This window comes from Betta splendens, chromosome 16 (assembly GCF_900634795.4).
Source record: "Betta splendens chromosome 16, fBetSpl5.4, whole genome shotgun sequence".
Taxonomy (NCBI): domain Eukaryota; kingdom Metazoa; phylum Chordata; class Actinopteri; order Anabantiformes; family Osphronemidae; genus Betta; species Betta splendens.
In genome coordinates, this window is record NC_040896.2 from 15,352,763 (window position 1) to 15,373,150 (window position 20,388).

Consider the following 20,388-nt stretch of genomic DNA (forward strand, 5'->3'; position numbering starts at 1 on the left):
ACAGCTAGTAAGTTATGGCATTAGAATCATTAATTATTAAAATGACCCAGAAGGTAGATTTTCTTCATCCATATTCTTTCTAATAATAATTTCTCGTTTCTCTTGGGAAATTAGATACCACCTGCATATGGAGTAGAGATTAACCCGAGCTGCGTTTACGCAACATTTCTAAACTTTGATCGGTCCTGAATACAGCTTCAGTGACGTCAACAAAGAGCGACAGTCCTCGGTTTGTGTATCGGTTGGTGGGCTAACAGCTGCACCGCTTGTGTTTTGGTTTTGTCTTGCCTCCCATGTGCCGTTATCATGAGGTAAGAAACCCAACGGCGTCAGCTTTCCAGTGCGGTCCGCTCTGTGGTAGTTCATCTAAAGCTGCTGCCTCACTTAAAGCCAGTGAAGCCTGTTAGCTAATAGCTAGCTCCGGTGCAAGATCAGCACCTAATGTATGCGGAATGCGCAACCATTGCGGATGTGGTGCAGAAAAAAATGCGCATCGATGCGACAGAAAACAAAACCCAACATCACTGAGAAATGTCATCGCGGCCGTTTTGACATGTTACGTGTCTGTAAGCGGTGTTGTGTTGTGTTGTGTTTCAGCTCTGGAGGCGATTCTGTGCCTGGGTGATGCACCTCAATGCAAAACAGCTGGTTGCCTAAATGCAGCCCTTGGTCTGCTCCAGGTGTTTTACACACTATATATACATTTGCACTAACATAGTGGTGTTAATGAGTATGTGAGGGAGTGATTAATTTGGTGCAGCGACTTGTGAAAGTGACTGTAGGCTCCAGTTAGACAGCATGATTGTATCTCTCACTAAGCTGCAGCAAGGAGTTAAATGGCCAGTGTTAAAAACAGTACTTAGTAATACTTTGTAAAAGAAATTGGCTCACAGTGTGTGCATGGCAGCTGTACCTAAAGCAGGTGTGTACTTTTCAAATGCAGTATTTTAGGGATTTGCAATGTCTTTAGCAGTAAGTTCAGAACTTTGAACTTTTATTAATGGAGCAGCAGTTGTTAGATTCAGAATTGGCCCGCCAGTCAGTTCTGCTGTAAATCAGGTCTGCCCATGACTGAGTACTACGAGGAGGGGGGGCTGCTATATGAGCAATCACCTCCCATGCACATCAAAGTGGAGTCTCCGGAGGGACCCTTTGGAGGGGGAGCCTCAGAAAACGGCTTCCCCAGGGAGGATGAGGACTCCGATGGCAGCTGTGACCAGAACAGTGGATTACCAGGAGGCCTTCCCTTCAATGTGGTAGTGGTGCATCCGAACATCATGGCGCCTGGCATGTCCTCAGATGACCTCTTGTCCATTGAACAAAGTAAGCCTGAAAAGATTAAGAATATTACGGTTTTATCAGTTTATCATCTTTTTCTCGATTTATTGATAAATATTTTGCTTCTAATAGGAACACTGAATAAACTTAGAGACATAATTTGTTAAGCAGTGTACAACACAGTTAGATGTTCCATTAGTACAATTTAGTTCAACATGCACTACACACATTTCTCAGTACATTTAGCATCACTTTATATAAATATTTTTTCTCATCCTGATCTCCATCTACAGACCGGGCTATGTCGGCTGCATTGGCTGCTGGTGGTGCAGGAAAAAGAAAGAGTCGTTTCAGTGGAGCAGAGTTAGAGGTGTTGGTGTCAGAAGTCACTCGCTGTGAAGGAGAGCTCTTTGGTCCTGCAGGGAGGCTCAGGCGGCGGGAAAGAGAGCGCATTTGGGCTGGAATCCTAGAGAGAGTCAATGCTGTGTCCAGAGTACCACGTACACTTCGAGAGGTGAAGAAGCGCTGGGATGATTTAAAGAGGCGCAATGGAGGCAGACTGGCGGATGCCCGCCACCGCACCTGTTACTTGCCATCTAGCAGAGGGGCTTCAATGCTGGGGCGTCCTTCTCAGCCAAGCCCAAGACTTCAGCAAGCCAGGCAAAAGCAAAGCACCAGACCAAAACCCAGTTTCCCATGTTTCCCTGACTCTGATACAGGTAATAATAAATTTTCTGATGACTTAAACATTTCTTTTCACATTCTATTGATTGATATGGGTCATATCTACAGTGGTTATCACCACTTGTTTCTTGCAGGTGTAGGAGTGGAAGGACCGGACAGAGAATGTTTAGAGAAGGATGAGGACAATCCTGAGCGTGAGCGAGAAATAGGTGAACCAGAATGTGAACCGGTCGACAACAGCATGGAGGACAAATTGGGATTAGGACTTGGTTTGGGCATAGGACCACCTCCTCCTTCAGAACGATGGCTGCCTCCTTCTCCCCTCTATAGTGCTCCTTTCCTTAATGGCAGCCCTCAGCCCAGCAGTCCTCAACCATCTCTTGGTGCTCATCAGGGTCCTCTTGAAGCCCCTCCACGTAGCTCCTGGCTTGAAGATGAACTGCGAGGATTAGGGGAAGCTGCAATTCAACTTGGAAATCGGGTGGAAAAGAGTTTGCAGGAGTTTGGGGAAGGTTTCAGACAGGACATGAGAACACTTGTTGCTTCGCAAGAGGCATTAGCAATCAGTTTACAGCAAAACAATGTCTTATTGCAAAGGTTGCTGGGAGTGCTTGAGGCCCAGCAACAGCCGCAGCCACAGCAACATCGTGTACAACAAGCACATCAACAATCATCTCAACAACACTCGCACCTACAGTCATCTCAACAGCAGCTACAAAGTACAGAACCACAACAACAGCACATTGAAACACCACAGCAAACGCAACAGCATCAGCAACAGTTACAGCAGCACCAAACGCACACACAGCAGCAGCAGACTCAAGTCACCCAGCATTCAAATAATCCGACGGGTGTAATGGTGGTACCTGCCCCATCATCCCCTGATGTACATGGCACTTTTCCCTCTAACCAACTCACAGACACAAATGGAAGTATTCAGAGGCCACGGCGAGGAAGAGCTGTTGATCACAGACGCAGAAGACGACGTTGAGGAGAAAAATATCAGAAGTGCACAAGATGCATATTTGAAGTTTCAAAATGTGACAAAGATTTATGCTCTTTTTTTATTCACTGTACTTCTGTAAAAATACTGTGTAATTGGAGTTTTACTCACTCCAAATATGAAGACATCAAGCACTTAAATTTGTCTTAGGAGAGAACTAAAGTCCATAGAAGTATTCATAAAAACACGTGAGATTATAGGGTGGCCTTAACATGTTAAGTTCCTCAGATATACCTACATATTCTTGTGCTATAAATAACTTCCCAAGAAACAGTTGCTCTGTAGAGTGACTTCTAATGAGACTTTCATACCCAGCTCACAACATCTGTAGGTGCTGATGTTCATATGCATGTCATTGTACATGCTTTGCAGAAAATCTGTTCAGGATGCTCTTACTAGTCCAGTACTGTCTCACTTCTCCTGATACAATAACTACATTGTACTTGTATTCTGCAGTTGTTAGCATATATTGTAGTCCTATAGCTATTGTAATTACCTTATAATATATGCTTGTGCTTTTTTTAACACACATACTTCAACAGTTCTTGGACAATGAAGTTACTGTGTTCTGTTCAGTAAAACATTGTAAACACTTTTCACTTTTTTTGCTGGAAAAACAAGGCTTAAATCTCACAGTTGGCTTCAGACTTTAATGAATATGTTTCTGATGGACTACAAAGCATACATACGTATGTAGGGGCTATTTATTATATGCTTGCATGCAGTATGCTGGATGTGTTTGTAGATAGTTGCAAAGAAACAGCATATGGCCATCATTTATGTAGTTTTGCACAAGCTATATTTTGTAGGTATATGTTCTGTTGAAATGTAACTAACCTTTAATAAAATCAAACATGGAGTGCTAATTAACCCCCATCATTGGCCTCATTGTTGAAAAAGTTTGTTAAATGGTTGTAAAGTGTATTTAGTATGGACAATAACACAATCACAATACTAGCAGGAAGGGAAACGTATGATTAAAAGCGTCACATGGCGGTTTGTCACAGATATGAAGCGCGAGGGGGTTGTTTTATTTTGAAAGTTTCGAGCGGAAATGTCATTCCTTGTTCAGGCTGCCTAGCATGATCCTTGTGTGGTCTGGACAAGGGGGTACATGGGTGAAACATGGCCGCCGTAGACCCATCGGAGTCTCCGACACAACAGAGATCCCATGCGGCGGAGGGGGAAACATCTGGGGGGAAGGCCGAGCCGACGGAGTCGGGATGTAGCGTAGCGGATAAGGATGAAACGGCGGAGAACCCCGGCGATGAGCGGGCGGCCAGTGCTGGCAGCCACGGCGGCCGTGCTGCCAGCCATTCTGGGGTGAGTGTCGGGTCCGGTGCTGGAGCCGACAAAACGACGGGCAAGTCGCAGGGGGAGCTAACCTCGGCTGTAAACATGGCCGAGGCCCCTGGCGATGAGCCGCGGGCTTTCGCCTGGTCCGAGACTGAAGACGACGACGACGGGGAGACGCGGATACGACGGGGAATCACCAAGTGTGGTATGCTAACGTTTTTTACGTGTTATAGTTAGCTTTAGCCTCCAGGCCAGTCAGGTCTGCGGCTTTTACCATTAGTCCAGTACCCTATCAACTATGCTAATGTCAGTTACTATAACAAAATCTAGCTAGCGTCCTGTCTTGAGTGTTGCGAGTGCTTAAGGTGACTATGTTGTGCCTGCAGCTGTTTGAGTAGCCACAGGTCTGTTTATGTTAGGTTGCTCAACTGATTTGTTTATCTTTTCAGATCCCCCCAACGCTGAGGAGCCGGCTAAAGTGGGGCAGTGTAATTCACACGCTGGTGACACCAGTGCTGATGCTTCTCGTGAGGACGAATGCTCACAATCAAACCAGAATGAAGCAGAGGCACCAGTGGCTAAGGATTCGGTGGGAAGCGTGAACGGACTGGAGGTCGTGGCCAAAGCTGAAGAGGAGTCCGGCCGAGGGGGCGACGCTGGCTCCACAGCGAAACAAAAACACTGCCGTTTAGTGTGCAAGGAGTGCGGCAAGCGGTTCACCCGGCGTGAGATGTTTAACCTCCACCGGCACTTTCACGCGCACGAGGACGAGCTCACGCCCCTCACCTGTAAACAATGCGGCCTTACCTTTCAGCACCGCAGCAGCCTCATTAAACACAGAAATGAACACAAAGCGAAGGTGGAGCAACCCCTGACTCCAAACGATGACGTGCAAAACAAGGAGCTGGGTAGTTTTACATGTGCAGAATGCGAGAGGACCTTCTCCACAGTGGATAAGCTGAGGAACCACAACTGCAGCAATACAGTAGAAAAGCCTTACCACTGCCCTCTATGTCGCCAAGAGTTCCAGTTTAAATTGTCTGTGACCAAGCACATGATGACCCATTCACAGGAGAGCCTCTTAACCTGCCAAGTGTGCAGTCAAACCTTCCCAAGCAACATGGCGCTTCGCTACCACCAGCGATGCCACACCGCCCTCAAACCCTACGAATGCCCGGAGTGTGGCATGGTGTTCAAGCACTACTCCGTCATGGAAGACCACCGTCGCAGGCACACAGACAGCGCACGCTCTCACCTGTGCAACATCTGCGGTAAGACCTTCAAGTACAGCAGCCTTCTCCATCAGCATCAGTATCTGCACACAGGCCAGAAGCCCTTCCGCTGCCCTGAATGCGGCAAAACCTTTGCCTTTGCACAGAACATGAAGGCACACTGCCGCCAGCACAGACTGCACAATACCACTACCAGTGAGCAGCAAGCAGGTAAGCAGCCACCTGTCTCTGTACAGGAGGCTGTGAGGGGGCCCAGGAAAGAGAACACGCACCAGAATAAGCAACCCATGCGTACATTCAACTGCCCGCTTTGTCCCCAGACTTTCAATGCACCAGCTAACCTGAGAGCCCACATGCTTATTCACGAAGCAGAGTATGAGATGCTGGAAAGAACACCCAAAGCCCCAAAGGAGAATCACAAATATTGGGAAAAAAGCTACACCTGTCCACACTGCCCATGCGTTTGTCATGATGAATCAAGTTTAAATATGCATATTTTAAGTGTTCATAAACCTGTACCAAAATATTTAGAAAAGGTGGCGGCACCACCTAAAAATCAGTTTAGTCCGGTTAGCAGTGATCATGTGCCAGGGAAATTAAGACGTGATGGCACAAGTGTTAAGTCGTACAAGTGTTCAGAGTGTGGAAAAACGTTCCGCCATCGCTCAGTGTTAGAGCTGCATATGCGTATACATTCCAGGGACAAACCATACCAGTGCAAGGTGTGTGGCAAGGGCTTTAGGTTCAGTAGCTACCTACAGCAGCATGTCATCATTCACACAGGCAAGAAGCCATACAAATGTCCAGACTGTGGGAAAGACTTTGCTTTCATGCAAAATATGAGAACCCATCAAAAGCTGCATCGGGAGAAACCGTTCCGCTGCACTAGCTGCCGCAAAGGCTACAGCGACCAGAGCCAGCTGCAGCAGCACATGTTGTCGCACAATGGCGACAAACCCCATAAGTGCGACATGTGTGACAAGAGCTTTGGTTTAGCCTATCTGCTCCGTGATCACATGAACACGCACACAGGAGAGAGACCTCATCGCTGTGATGAGTGTCACAAAAGCTTTTCCTGGTTCAGCAGCCTGATCGTGCACCAGAAAATTCATGCTCGCAAACGCCAGAGTAGCCAGTATAACTCCTTATCAAATAGTGGTAGGGTGAGAGGCAGGGGCAGCAGGGGGAGGAGAGGGGGGAAGTTCATGTGGGGATGGTCCAGGCCACTAGGGGGCTCAGGGGTGGACTCTCAGCTGTCTCCATATCCAGGTTCTGCAGTGAGAGAGGCTGAGTTGCAAAAAAGGGCAGGTCAGCCCCAGTCTTCCATGCTCTCGCCTCGCATGGACTTAAGAAGTACACAGCACAAGGAGCCGTGGCTGTCTGAGCTGCATCCTCAGCCAGTGCAGTGGAAAGTTGACGGTGGGAAGGTAATGCCTGTCCAGTCATTGCTACAGCAAAATGCAGTTCCACAGTTTGAGAGCCCTTCGCAAACAGGCCTGCAGCAGCATCAGAGAGGTCCAGGCTGGACAGATAGCCCTTTAGTATCTCAGTCTGAGATTTTAGAGTCAGCCCAAATGAAGGACGGTACAGCTTGTATCAGCGCTCATCTGGTGTCTGTGCCAAAAAAGTCCAGTCCATTAGCAGTGATGGATAGTGAAAAGCATAGGCAGCCCAAGCCTGTTACTTGGAGTAGCACGCCCACATCCACAGTACTGGCTTCTACAAGCTCTCTGCAACAAGGGTTTTCTGGTCCCTCCTCTTACATTGACGGAGCAGCTCTGTGGAGCATCAGACCTGCTCAATTAACAAATTCACAAGGCTCTCCAAATAAGCTCGGGCAAGAGATACAGTTGCCAAGATGGTCAGGTGTCCCGGTGTCAACACACAAGGAGCCATCCACACCTCCTAAAAAAGAGGACAGAGCATGGGAGTTGAACAATCCTCAAGTAAAACTGTCAGTTGTTAGCCAGCCGGAAAAGCAGTGGGTTTCAGGCTCAGCAGGTGCATCCACATCAGCTCAAATAGACCAAAGCAGTGCTATACCAATATCAACTCCTGTTTCTCACGGGGGAGGGAGCACCTTGTGGGACATACAGACACCATCAGGAATCCCAAAGACTATAAACTCTTCTGAGAAATTAGTAAATAATCAAGATTTTCAACTGCAGCAAAAGCAAGTGTCATCTGGCTGGGCCACCGTACCGAGTCAGGCTTCGACACAGAAGGTTCCCATCTCCATCCAATACGAACCTCCTCGCTTTGGCCAGGGGATGGCAACACCTGTATGGGGCTTCCAAAGTAATCCGGTGGGACCTCAAACGCTGCTCACTGGGCAACTTAAACCAGGGAATGGACAGGATCTGCAACAACAGCCAATAGTAACGGGCACTCAAATAATCATAAACCAGCCTTCTCCTTTTTTCTCACCTCCAATTGCTCCGCTCCCTCCCCTTGCTTTGCCTGGTCCCCACCCACTTCACACTGTTGCAGTTGGTGCGCTTCCAAGACCTCCACACCCGAATATTTTTTTCACATCACAGCCAGTAATGAGTGAGAGGCCGCACATGCCACAGACCCTGCCCCTACCTCAGCTTGCCCCACGGACAGAACCTCACAAACTTGGACCCCGTTTGCCTTTTGCGCCAGAACGGCTTCTCCAGTGCATGATATGCGGGTGCTCTCTTCCTCGAGAGCTGGATCTACAAATGCATTACTTGCAACACGCGCAAGGAGAGATTTGACATTTCTGCACAGGCCACAACCTAGATATGTTTTTATATGTATAGCATTTTTTATGAATGGAGCCTCATTTATTGGTCCCTCATTTGTGCAGTAAGACTAGATATGTGGATGGGCATTAGAAACAAAAAAGGTAGACGTGAAACTGGATTTAATTTGCACAGCTGCTGCATGTTTAATTAATTAAATTTATTTTAACTCCCAACAAGACTGAACAGTATCATTTAAAAGGTTATATTGGTTTGACTTTATTATAATTGCATTTAAGTTCACCAAATACCTAGCTGGTTTATCTGAGGGCTACAGATTAATGAGGTTTTGTGATCCACATTTCAATTATTGCCAATAATAATCAAATTCAGATAATATTAGTCCTTTTCTAGTTCTGTTCATATGTCCTAAAACAACTGTGTTTCTCCATGTACAGTATACTGTGTGCCTTTATGAGTACAGTCTGCATGTCTGCTGTCTTGGTATTAGGCCTAGTTTGTGCTTAAGGTAGACTCAACAATGTGACCTCACTCCCAAAACACAGAGCAACTCTTTCTGTAAAGAACTGTTGGTTTTCACTTTTGGCTGGCGAGAACAGGGGATTGTTGTGCTCACTGGTTAGTGCCAGAATATACAAGGAAATCCTGACTGCATACAATAGTATGCAGTATATGAGACAGCGGCCTCATCAGTAGAGTTCTCGTGATATTTTGATCAAAGACAAATTTTCTTTAAACAAACTGTGATGAATAAAATTAAAAAGTCATTTCACAGAGTTGTCTGTAAATTGAACTCTTGGTTACTGCCAACAGGGAGAAGTAGAATCACAACACAACTATTGCTGGCACTGTGGTCAAACAGTAAAGTTTGTAATAAATTCAATTTAGATTTTTGTGATGTTTGTCATTAATTAATGTACAATGGCAAAACAAAACTGATTATTTAAGAATATGTTTAAATTTTCTAATTTGTCTAAGTATTTATTTTCAGTGTGTCCCTCCAGAACAGACGAATAGCATTTAAATAGATCTGGTCTCTTACATACTTATTCTATACAAAAGAATCTTACGTATGTCTTTCTTACCAGATTTACTATTTCAAATTGGAATGTACACAACGTACAAAGCTTAAAACTATTTTAATGTATCATTTGTGATTAATTAATGATTTCATTCCACAACCTGTAGATTTATCTGAGTACAGAATAGTATTGCTTCCATTTTGGCTGTGGTGTCCCAATAATGGACCGAACAGTTTCATTACTACTGAAAAAAATATATAGACCATATTTAGAAAACCCCCAAAACATTTCTGTGCATTTTACCATTCGACATCCTAATATACGAAAATGTGCCCTTCTACCTCTATCCACTGGTTTAGCATGTAAAGAAACAGCAAGAAATAGAAATTTCCTACAGTGTCTACATAACAGATTAAATAAAACTTACCTTTCAATAAAATGTTGTGTTGCGCAGTACTTGTCGGTTATTTTATACGTGTATGTTTGGAAAGACCTTCACAACTAATTTAGACATGGAAATAATTTAAGTCACTTACACAAGACACGTTTTAATTTTTTAGCATAATTGTAGTGGAATGATGCATGCAGCTCTTACTTTTAACTTAGTTGCTCCCCATGATCACAATGGCACCACAGCAGTCTGTTTTGCTGTGACATCTCATGCTGAAATAGTCACTGTAGGTGTAATAGTATTATTAAAAATTCAGTCAAAATAATCCACATAGCTGAAGGTGTCTTGGCATGAGAAATCCTCTAAAGTGCTCAAGAAGCTTGATAATTAATTAGTCATATGTACTGTAACTCAGTAAGATACTTGATAATTGTAATGTACAGTAACTGCTACAGTAGACGTTTAGCTGTCTGATCTGTCAGTTCTGTGTTACTTTGTACTGGATTCACCACATATAACTTACTTTGGCCTTCATCAGTGTTATTGAAGGAGATTTTTAGGGCATTTTAGGGTAAATATGTATGAACACTCATTGCACTCACCAGAAACTTCCAATGTACATTAAATGATACAATTGCCATGTAGTTGTCAAAGACTATCTGAGACATAAACAAAAACATTAAAAGACAACTCTGAGTCCTAAAAATGTCACATTTTGGACATTTAATTTAGGCATAATGATATTAGATACAACCCTATGAGGACTTTGTGAAGTTCGGCGACTGATCCCGCCCCCGGTTTCCTTTTTTCTTATATCGTTGTCCAAGTGTGGGAAAGGAAAATTAGCAAATCATGAAGATGCAAGTGTGTTTTACGGACTTACTGCAACGAAACACCGCATAAAAAGACGTTATTCAATGTTCATTTTACATTCAAAAAAATAATTGCACGGATGTGTATCGACGACTTTGACTGTTCCAGTTCATTGGCCTGTTGGCAAAATGTGATCTTTAAAATAATGACAAAAGTTATTATCTAGCTGACACTATCTAAAGCTGACACTTTAAGTATTTTGAGGACAGCATTGCTGATGGGAGTCTGACGGTCACTGTAGCAGGAAACAAAACAGAAGAAGAAGAAACCACTTCCGGTGAGGGTTGCACGGTCACAGCGCAGGTTGCTGTTCTGCTCTTCATCACCCTATTTAACAGTGCAAGATGCTGATCCGCACTGTGATAACAAAGAAGATCGTTGTGGACATTACTTTCACCGTTCTTTTAATTTGACTTTGAGTGCGTGACCGCTAATAGGAAAAGTAACATTAAAAAAGTGGCTGTGTTACGCTAACAAGCACAAGCTAGAGTAAGCTAGTAGTAGCTAACATCCTCACCAAGATGGACGAAGCTGAGACCAGGGAGGACGGAGCTGAAAACGAGCCCCGCAGTGGAGACCGAGCGGATGGACACGGCGTGGACCCTTCCACTGAGGACACCACTGAAGGTAAATACCCCGAAACAGTCACTCAAATATTTTATCTAACTATCAACACAACACACTGGTCGCTTCGGGCGTTGTGACCTGATGTGGCAGTTTCGGAAAAGTACACGAGAATATGGTACCCACACTAAAAACAAAACAAAAAAAAAACATTAAAACAACAGGTGGGCTTAGTTGTTGCCACTACTACATATCCGCACAATTTTCTGTCACAAATATTTTTAATAAACAGTCGCTGCTTTAGTACCAAACAAATCTGATCACCAACCATGTGGAATCAGAAATATGGTAGTTTGTTAACCGTAAACTACTTAAAACTTTGTGTATACATTTTAAAATGTAAAGCCTAATCCGTTTTCTTCTTAGTCATAGCTGGGGGAAATGTATAGATATGAGTTTTATGTACAGTGCCCTGGCTCCAGGCTGTGGAAGATGTGTGTTCGCATTGTATTTTGCAATGATCTCATAACATGAAAAGCTTAACCAGATATTAGGAATATTCTTTAGCTTCCCTAATAACCATATTCTTGGTCTGGTTTATGACATCAGCAAGCAAAGCCATTGTGGACATGTGTGTGCTTTTCTCTTTTAATGTCACACTTAGATTATTAATGATGTTATGCTTTCAAATGATACCCAGTGATTGTGCTTGTTAATTAAAGATTTAGAGCAAGGTCAAAATTGATAATTGAAAGAGACATGAAAGAACATGAGAGTGTTCTTTGCACCAGCACAAAACAGGCTAATATCACTCTAAAGACTATACTTTTATTTGGTTTTGGTTACATTCTCTATGCAGTTTTTTTTTGCTTTGTACTTACTCAAGTTAAATAACAGCAATTTTATCACTGTTTTAGCTACTTTCTCTCAATGCGTAATATACTTTGAGCATCTTCCTGCTTTCTTGTGCTTTCTGCATGCTTGTGTGATCCCAGACTAAATATTAAACCTCGCTAGATCTGCAAGTCATTACTGTACCTCATGCCAGTAAGAACAGCTCTATGGTGCATAAAAACGCACAGTGTTGTGTTATGCGACTTGGTTGTGAAAGTAGCATAAGTGTTGATGTGAAAGTAGCATAAGTGTTGATGTGAAAGTAGCATAAGCGTTGATTTAAAAGTAGCATAAGTGTTGACGTGAAGGAAAGCTGTTTCATTCTTTCAAAACGTTTTAAAGAACCAGAGTAATTTGCAATTTAGTTAGCTTGCCTTGAGCTCGGATTTGCTATGACCTCTGTGATCAGGTTTTAGAATCACTGTTAAGTTCTGTCATCAGGATTTCTAACATTATTTGGAGAAGTTTTCCTTTGTGTGTTTGACAATATTGTAATTTTTCTTTAAAAAAAAATAAATAAAGTTTTTTATTCAGATATGCATCTGTGTTTTTGTGATTTTATTTTTCTCCATATCTTTCTTTCTCTGGAAACAGGAGTGGCTTTGACCTCCTATTTTCCCCTTTTTCCTAGGGGTTGGGGTTTTCCAGGATCAGGATTATGGAGAAGCCCTCAGAGAAGATGCAGTCTCCATGGAGCAAGACCATCAGCAACTGCAAGAAAACATCTTTTTAGATGACCAGTTGGATGGTTTACATGGCGCAGAAAAGGACAAAACGCCTTCTTTCTGTACTTTATGTTCACTCTCATTTATTGATCTGAGTGAATTCAATATGCACATGGAAAAGTACCATGCCGAAAGGACCTCTCGAAAGGAGTCTGGCATTCAAGTGAATACAGGAACAACAAAGCAACACATCTATGAATGTCCAGAGTGTGGGAAAAGTTACGGTGTAATTGGACACTTTCTTAACCATCAGCGCTCGCACAGACAAGCTTCCAAATCTGTTTTTCATGACCTCGAACATTTGAAAAAGAAGTCATTTCAGTGCGAATCTTGTGGACGCAATTATTCCCGCGCTTCAGCTCTTGACGCGCATCGTCGCTGTCATGAGGAAAAATTAATAAAGTCACGAAACAGGAGTTCTGGAGATTCTGTTAATAGTGATGAAGCTGCTGTTGAAGTAAAGTCAAGTGGCAATCAGGCAGATGATAATCCCCAAAACCTTTTTAGGTGTTCATGTGGTAAAGCTTTCTCTGCTCTTACCCGCCTAAAAACACACAAACGATTCAGCCGAAATGCTCAATGCACTCCAGAAGACATGAAAGAGAAACCAAAGAAAACCTGCAATGAATATTACTGTAACGAGTGCAAAAAGTCTTTCAGTGGCCACATTGCCCTCATTAACCATCAGCGATGGCATGTTAATCGCTCAAATGATTCAGCAAAACGGTTCCCATGTGAGGAATGTGGAAAGGTATTTATGACACTAACATTTTACTACAGACACCAACGAATAGCTCACAGTGAAGAGACTCCTGCAAAGTCATTTCTTCATCAGGTGTGTCAGCTACAGAAGAAGGCATTTGAATGTCAACACTGTGGGCTAAAGTTTTCCAGAGCTTCTGCACTACACTCCCATCAGCTCCATCATACAGATGTTTTCACAGAAACGGAGAAGGAGGCCCAGACATGTACATCGCTTCTACCTCAGCCAATAATCTCGGAGACTAATGTTAAGGAGGCTGAGAAGTTGGAGGCGGAATTGGAGAAGGTCCTCCCTACATTTGTTACTGAAGAAGACTCTCATGTTAATGAAACAGATGAAGATTTAGAGAGTTATGAACCTGGGGACTTTAATGTTCAGGTGATCAGTGCAAGTGAATCTGAAGAAGAACCCATACAGGACCTGAATCCTGATCTGGAGCTGTTGTGTGAATCTGATCAGGAGGTACAAGACAACACTGAAGGCAGTCTTATTTCAAAACCGGAAATGGACTTGAAAATTGTACAGATTGATTTTGAGCCAGCTGACGAGCAGGGTGCACTGATGGCCACGGAGGTTAAGGTTAACATGACGGGGGAAAGATTTGATTGCCCTGAGTGCTATCGCTGGTTTTCTAGTGCTTCATCACTGCGTGTTCACAGAATGTGGCACAGTATTCATAAAAGAAAACAACAGGCTCAGTGTCAGTCAGTTGCCGTTTACAAATGTGACACCTCTGACCATGAAACCAGCAGCTATGCAGCACACTGCAATCACACACACAATCAAAAGGATCAAAATACAAGCAGTGATGGATTGGACCAAGAAGAAGGGTTGGAGACGAGCAATCTGACATGCAGTGAGTGTGGTGAATGTTTTGCAAGTATGTCCGCATTAGAGTCTCATCAGTTACACCATCCCAAAAGGAAACAATTCCAGTGTCCTGGTTGCATGATGTCTTATATGCATGCAGCTAGCTTGTTTAACCATATGAAAAACTGCTCAGCACATAACCAGGATACCATTTCAGTCACTAAGAAAGAATACAATCCAAAGAAAACCCTCCTTGGCCCAAAGACTTTTCATTGTGAACAATGTGGGAAAGGATTTTGGTCTTTAGGGGCTTATTCCCACCACAAGCAAAACCGAACAGAATGTGCAGATTTAAGGCTAAGAAAAGGCGTAGGATCTTCACACTCTGTAAATGGTCATCCTCGCTCCAGCATTAAGGTTGCATGTCCAGTGTGCGGCCGAAAGTTTCGGCACAAAGGTATTATGGCATTGCACATGCGAAAACATGAAAACGGGAACCATAAATGTGAACTCTGCAACCGATCATTTCGTCTTTTTTCCAGCCTCCTTAGACACCAGGTGGTGCACAATGCACAGTTACTTCCACCACCCTGCAAGTCTTTTCAGCACCAAGTGGAGCAGTTGAAAAAGAACACGTACAGTTGCCCAGATTGTGGCAAGCTGTTTTCACGTGCCAAAGCTCTTCAGTTTCATATGAAAAGCCACGGATATGAGAATGGACAATCTCCATCATCACCACGAGCCACAGTCACACTGGAAGCTCTTCAGTGTGTAACATGCCTTTCCCATTTCAGCAACAAAGCCTCTTTGAGGTCTCATCAGAAACATTGCATCAAGAGAGAAAGTCAAGCTCGTAATTTTAAGACGGAACCTTCAGGAGATGATGATGATATAAAACACAACAATAGTAATGTCACAACACTGGAAAGCTCTGAACTGTTAACTCTAGGCACCGTTAACACTGAAGCAATAGATAGGGATGGGTTAAATATAAAATTCTCTGCTGTAGGCAATGTAAAAACAAATTCTACTGATTTGAAGTATAAATGTAAAAAGTGTGACAGAAGCTTCTCTGTGGTCGGGGCTTTGAATTTCCATAAACGAATTCATGCTGAGGGTTACAAATCTGTGGCTAAGACAAAACTCACCATGTCTGTAACGCTTAAGAAGCCTAAACAGGAGGAGGCAGTTAAAGGGCTGTTTCACTGCTCAGAGTGTGGGAGGCGATTCATGTCCAACTCTGCCCTTGGTTCCCACAAAAGATGGCACAAAGAAAAGAAATTTTCACGGCGCTTGCTAAAAGATGACAATATGAAATCAATCAACTACAAGACAGAGGAGGGACTTTTTCATTGCAACAAGTGTGGCAAACAGTTTTATAACCGTTATGTTCTTCAGCTCCACCAGATATTCAATTCTCAGTGTCAAATGAAAAGTGAGCCAAAGCTGGATTCAACTAAAACTGTGGAGAGTAACAACACCCTGCAGTTTTCATGTCCAGAATGTGACAAGACCTTTGTGCAAAGGTCATTTCTAGCTGCCCACTATCAAAATAAGCATGGTAAGATCTTGGACGCTGTAGATCATCAGGACGAAAAGCCTGTCCTAGTAAACCAGCTAGTTGATAAGGAAGATATCGGTCTCGGTGGGCAAGAGTCCAGTTTGCTGAAACTGAAGCTAAACTCTCACCAGTGTCCCCTCTGCTCTATGACCTTTGCCAAAGCTAGAGGTCTACGTGCCCACAAGTGGCAGGCGCACTCAAAGAACTTGAGAGGAAAAATTAAAGTTCCACTGGGGATGAAGAAGACATGCATTGACTCACCTGTAGAAACAGCAGCGATGGTTGATCACCCTGAAATGAACAGCAGCCCTGTTGAAGGAGGGAGGAAAAAAACAAAGTCAGACCAAACGCCAGGAAAATCTGTTTCATGCCTTGACTGTGGGAAGCTGTGCAGCTGTCTTGGTGCACTCCTTGAACATAGCAAAGTATGCCCGGAGGCAAAGCAAGACTCTATGCAGGAGGTCCAGACTCCTGAAGCAATGGCTGATGTGTTGCCACAATTCAGCAATCTTTCAAATCATGCTGCCAAATGCCTCTTTAAGTGTGATAATTGTGGCAAAGCTTTCCAAACAGAAGAACAGTTAAGAGTCCATAAGGCTAAGGCAAAGAGCCGTCCTTACTGCTGTGCCCTGTGCTGTCACGGCTTCTGGACTGAGAACCAGCTCCAGCAGCACCTCGTTTGGCACGATGAAGTTCGCTGTCGTCTGCCAAACGAGGTTCGATACAGGCTCAGCGCTGCTATGACCTCAGCCTCTAAGCCTCTAAAAACTGAAAGACTTGCAATGCACAACCACAACTGAACACAGAGAGTCGGTCACAGAAAAGCCATAAGTGCCAACAACGTGGCAAAGCCTTTCTTTCACCAACTGCATTACAAACACATGGAGCCCTGCACTGTAAGTGAGTCGTATCATTACTCTGTTTGCCCCAGGACCTTCAGTCAAATACAGGATCTCATTGCTCATCACCAGGAATGTATCAGCGATTATAAAAGTGAGCATAATGCCTCTGCTGCTGTTGCATCTGGAGATGCCAGTGGCCTTACCTGCCTTGAATGTGGAACTACTTTTTGTCAAGAAACTTATTTGCACCAGCACATACACACAGTGGATTAAAGAACTAAATGAAGGCATTGAGGATTGTTTATTTTTGAAGTTGCCAAATGTTTTTTTGTTGTTGGTTCTTGTAGAATAGACGACATAGAATTTGTATCCTCTGTTCTATTATAGGTTGTATTGGAAAAAGCAGTGTCTTAGGTGAATTTTCTGTTCTCAGGCTTTCTTTACACTGGACTAGTTTATGTAGAGATGTTAAATACTTAGAACCAAGAGAACTTTAGATGTATAGTTTGAAGCCAGATGTCAGATGAACATTAATTTGCCCACTGGATTATAGTAGTTCATATTTAGATGTATAATAAACTTTAATGCATGTCCACGTGAATCTCCTTGTAGATTTGAAAGCACTGCTCATACATTAAGTGATGACAATATATTTAAATCAGCAAAAGAAATTCTAAGGTTTGGCTAAATGAATTAATCCTGTTTAGCAATTTCAAACGAGAAAGTTTGTGAATTGATGAATTCTAGTCATGAGTCATGCCAGCTACTACCATAAATTATGTGTCACATGTATACATTTTTTACCACATAGTTTGCATTGTTTGGTTATTTAGCTCCCATGTTCTTTTGTTATTTCTATGTTCTTAGAAAAATAGGTTATTTAGTGTTTAATACTAAGATAGTATTCCTGACCATGTAGGAGTAGACATGTTGGTTTACTCTGCTCCCTATTTAGTGGAGCAGTTATTTCTAACATTTCACAATTTTATTTCTTGAACATCTCTATTATTTAGACTTTTCTTTTTTACACACCACTACAGTACTTGTTTAATGTGATGTTTCTGAACTTTCTGAGAAGCTTTCTGAGCAGCTTTCTGTTTCTGAGAGGCTACTAATAAAACAAGCAAATTTTGTGAGCATTATTGGGTCATGTCATCAATTTAACTTCAGTTTAGCTTGAACTAATTTTGACACACTATCAATTGCATTGCAGCTTGTTTACATTTATAATACAGTTTATAATAATTTACTGACCACGTGATCGACAGAAAATCCCGTTTTAAAATGTAAATTTACTGCAATTGCAGTGAAGTGCAGTTTTAGTCTTTTTACCTTTTATCACTGAAGTAGTTAATTGCTGCCTTGCCCTGTTTTAATGTATACTGCACATCTTTAAAAAGCAGCTCTCTGTCATAGTGTCTAACATAACAAACTGCTAAATGTAAACATCACATGGAACATTTGTTTTAACATTACCAAACTAGAATTGTTGTTTCTTCTTTTTGTAGTTAACATTGAGTGTGACGATTGTGGACTGACGTTTACACACTGGCATGACTACAAGACTCATCTGCACCAGCACGCACTTAAAGAAGGAGAAGAAGGGCAGACAGGAGACTACAGGAATTGTGCAGCAGAACTGCTCTCTGGAACAGAAGACAACAGAGAAATTGGAAGCAAACACTTAGAGGAGGATGATCTTGAAATGAGCAGTACTTTGCAAACAAACTCCTTAGGACTCCAAGGTGATGACTTTGTCCCAGCATCAATGAAGGACAAACAAGATTTTTATGCTTGCATAATTTGTGGAAAGGTTTATGTATACCTGGTCTCATACAAAAAACATCTGCAGCAGCATGAAAACTCAAATGAAGCAAATATTTCCAGTCTCCCTAACTTAAATAATTATGAGTGTCCCGATTGTGGAATGATGTTCACCAGGCGAACACGGCTGCTCAGTCACCTGGAAATTCACAGATCCAACAAACCACTTAAATTAAAGCCTCCCAGATGTGAACAATGTAACAAAGATTTCAATTCTATGAAGTCATGGATGAGCCATGTTGAAACCCATAAAGAGAAGCCATTTTGGTGTTTAAGTTGCGCGAAAGGTTTCAGAGATGAAAGGTTGCTGGATAAACACCTTCAGGATCACAGCCTGATGCAGCATAAGTGCGACATTTGTAGCAAGAGATTCCAAACTTCTCCACAGCTCATGTGTCACTACAACACCCATAGTGAAGCACAGACGGAAGGGCTCTCAGTAAAAGATGAAAGTGTTGAGACAAGTGTAAGTCAAGATCCACTTGAAGATGCTAAGTTTGAGGATCAAATCACCTTGGAGGAGTCAGATTGCGGAGAACCTATGCACAACATCAAGTTTTCAAAGGCACTTAGCTCAGTTGAATCTGGTTCAAAATCTCAAACCGTGGAATCCCTAACAGAACAGAACAAGAATGAGCCACGGGAAGACAACACACACACAGATCATAAGTACTGGGAATGGGAGTGTGTTGACTGTGGTATGGGCTTTGATGATGTTGCAATGCTGCATTTGCATTATATAAAACATGCTCAAGGAGAGCTGCCTATTGAGCAGTTTATCTAGGGAAATATGTGTACTAATGGTTTATTTAGCTCATACTACTGCATACCCTGCCTACAAAATAATTAATCTCAGCTGATCCTCTAACGGTCAAAGTCTATTATGTCCAATGTCTGTTATATTTGAAAGTCAAATGCTAAATTTGAGACAAATCTTATATGGGTGATCAATGACATGAACAAGACACGGTAATAGTCATGTCTGATGCCCTATGACTAAACAGCATGTTTTAAAGCATATTTCGGATACACATAAGCTGATGTTAAAAAAATTTCATCAACCAAAAGGAAGTGACTGAGAAAGTGTAAAGTTACCTCATTTTATTTGTAAAACTAAATAAAGCAGTGATACACACAAAACTGTTGGTCTTCAAGTATGATTGGGGAAGTCTGTGATTTGTGTCTGATCACATTGTGTTGAGTCACAAAGGGCAGGAATGCTAAATAAATATATATATAAACATAATAAAGAAATATATGGAACATATGTATGTATACCCACAATATTGTGTTCCTGGACTAGTCACTTATAAAGTGAAGCTGTGTCTTTACTTTAAGTACAGTGGATGGGTGTTTATGGTAGTGTTGCAGTGTGCACATCTCGGCAAGGAAGAAGATGCAACACCACCAACTGGCTGTTTCCATTTATTACTCAGGGTCTACAATGTCATAAAGGGACCTAACACTTAAATGTAACTTAATTATCTAGTTGAGGGTTTTAGGAATATTAGTTCTGACCGAGACTAAAAGGCTCCACATTTGCTGAACTTCTAAGCTGATTTTCAATATTGATGCTAGTTCTGTTTTCCCCCACAGACCTTTAGTACATTTTATTTAATTTTGTCTTAAAACAATGTGATAATAATTAGAGGAAGTTATTAAAGTTGTCTATGTGAACTTTGAGAACTGCTAGTATATCAGTTTGTATGTTATTCCAATTCCACCTCAATCAAGTCCAGTGATTTATTGTGCAATAAAAATGCTGTTTGACATTTATCATCCTATTTAGTGTAATATGCTGGCTTCATTGGACATTTAGTGTTTAATTAACATCGAAACACCCATGATATTTGTCGTCATAAGTAAAGTTGAATTGAACAAAAAAAAAAACGGATTG

General features: G+C 42.4%; 3 protein-coding genes across 6 annotated transcripts; all 3 read left to right on the forward strand.

Annotated features, from left to right (window-relative positions):
* Window positions 1-182: 182 nt before the first annotated feature.
* Window positions 183-3,831, forward strand: si:ch211-261d7.3 (uncharacterized). The gene is made up of 4 exons (XM_029129337.2): window positions 183-311; window positions 598-1,323; window positions 1,572-1,997; window positions 2,097-3,831. Exons 2-4 carry the CDS (start codon window positions 1,068-1,070, stop codon window positions 2,951-2,953), a joined length of 1,539 nt encoding a protein of 512 aa, XP_028985170.1. The 5' UTR covers window positions 183-311; window positions 598-1,067; the 3' UTR covers window positions 2,954-3,831.
* Window positions 3,832-3,997: 166 nt separating this feature from the next.
* zgc:66448 (uncharacterized protein LOC327401 homolog) lies at window positions 3,998-9,700 on the forward strand. Of its 2 annotated transcripts, XM_055503416.1 has the most exons (3): window positions 3,998-4,466; window positions 4,711-5,532; window positions 5,640-5,835. In XM_055503416.1, exons 1-3 carry the CDS (start codon window positions 4,091-4,093, stop codon window positions 5,690-5,692), a joined length of 1,251 nt encoding a protein of 416 aa, XP_055359391.1. In that variant the 5' UTR covers window positions 3,998-4,090; the 3' UTR covers window positions 5,693-5,835. The 2 variants fall into 2 exon arrangements, with proteins under 2 accessions (XP_055359391.1, XP_028985165.1); XM_029129332.3 differs by having other exon boundaries at window positions 4,013-4,466; window positions 4,711-9,700.
* A 1,023-nt stretch (window positions 9,701-10,723) lies between these two features.
* si:ch211-261d7.6 (zinc finger protein 729) lies at window positions 10,724-20,382 on the forward strand. 3 transcript variants are annotated; one of them, XM_055503414.1, is made up of 3 exons: window positions 10,726-11,135; window positions 12,598-14,310; window positions 18,176-20,382. In XM_055503414.1, exons 1-3 carry the CDS (start codon window positions 11,030-11,032, stop codon window positions 19,273-19,275), a joined length of 2,919 nt encoding a protein of 972 aa, XP_055359389.1. In that variant the 5' UTR covers window positions 10,726-11,029; the 3' UTR covers window positions 19,276-20,382. The 3 variants fall into 3 exon arrangements, with proteins under 3 accessions (XP_028985162.3, XP_055359389.1, XP_055359390.1); XM_029129329.3 differs by lacking the exon at window positions 18,176-20,382 and having other exon boundaries at window positions 10,724-11,135; window positions 12,598-18,137; XM_055503415.1 differs by lacking the exon at window positions 12,598-14,310 and having other exon boundaries at window positions 10,733-11,135.
* Window positions 20,383-20,388: the final 6 nt, after the last annotated feature.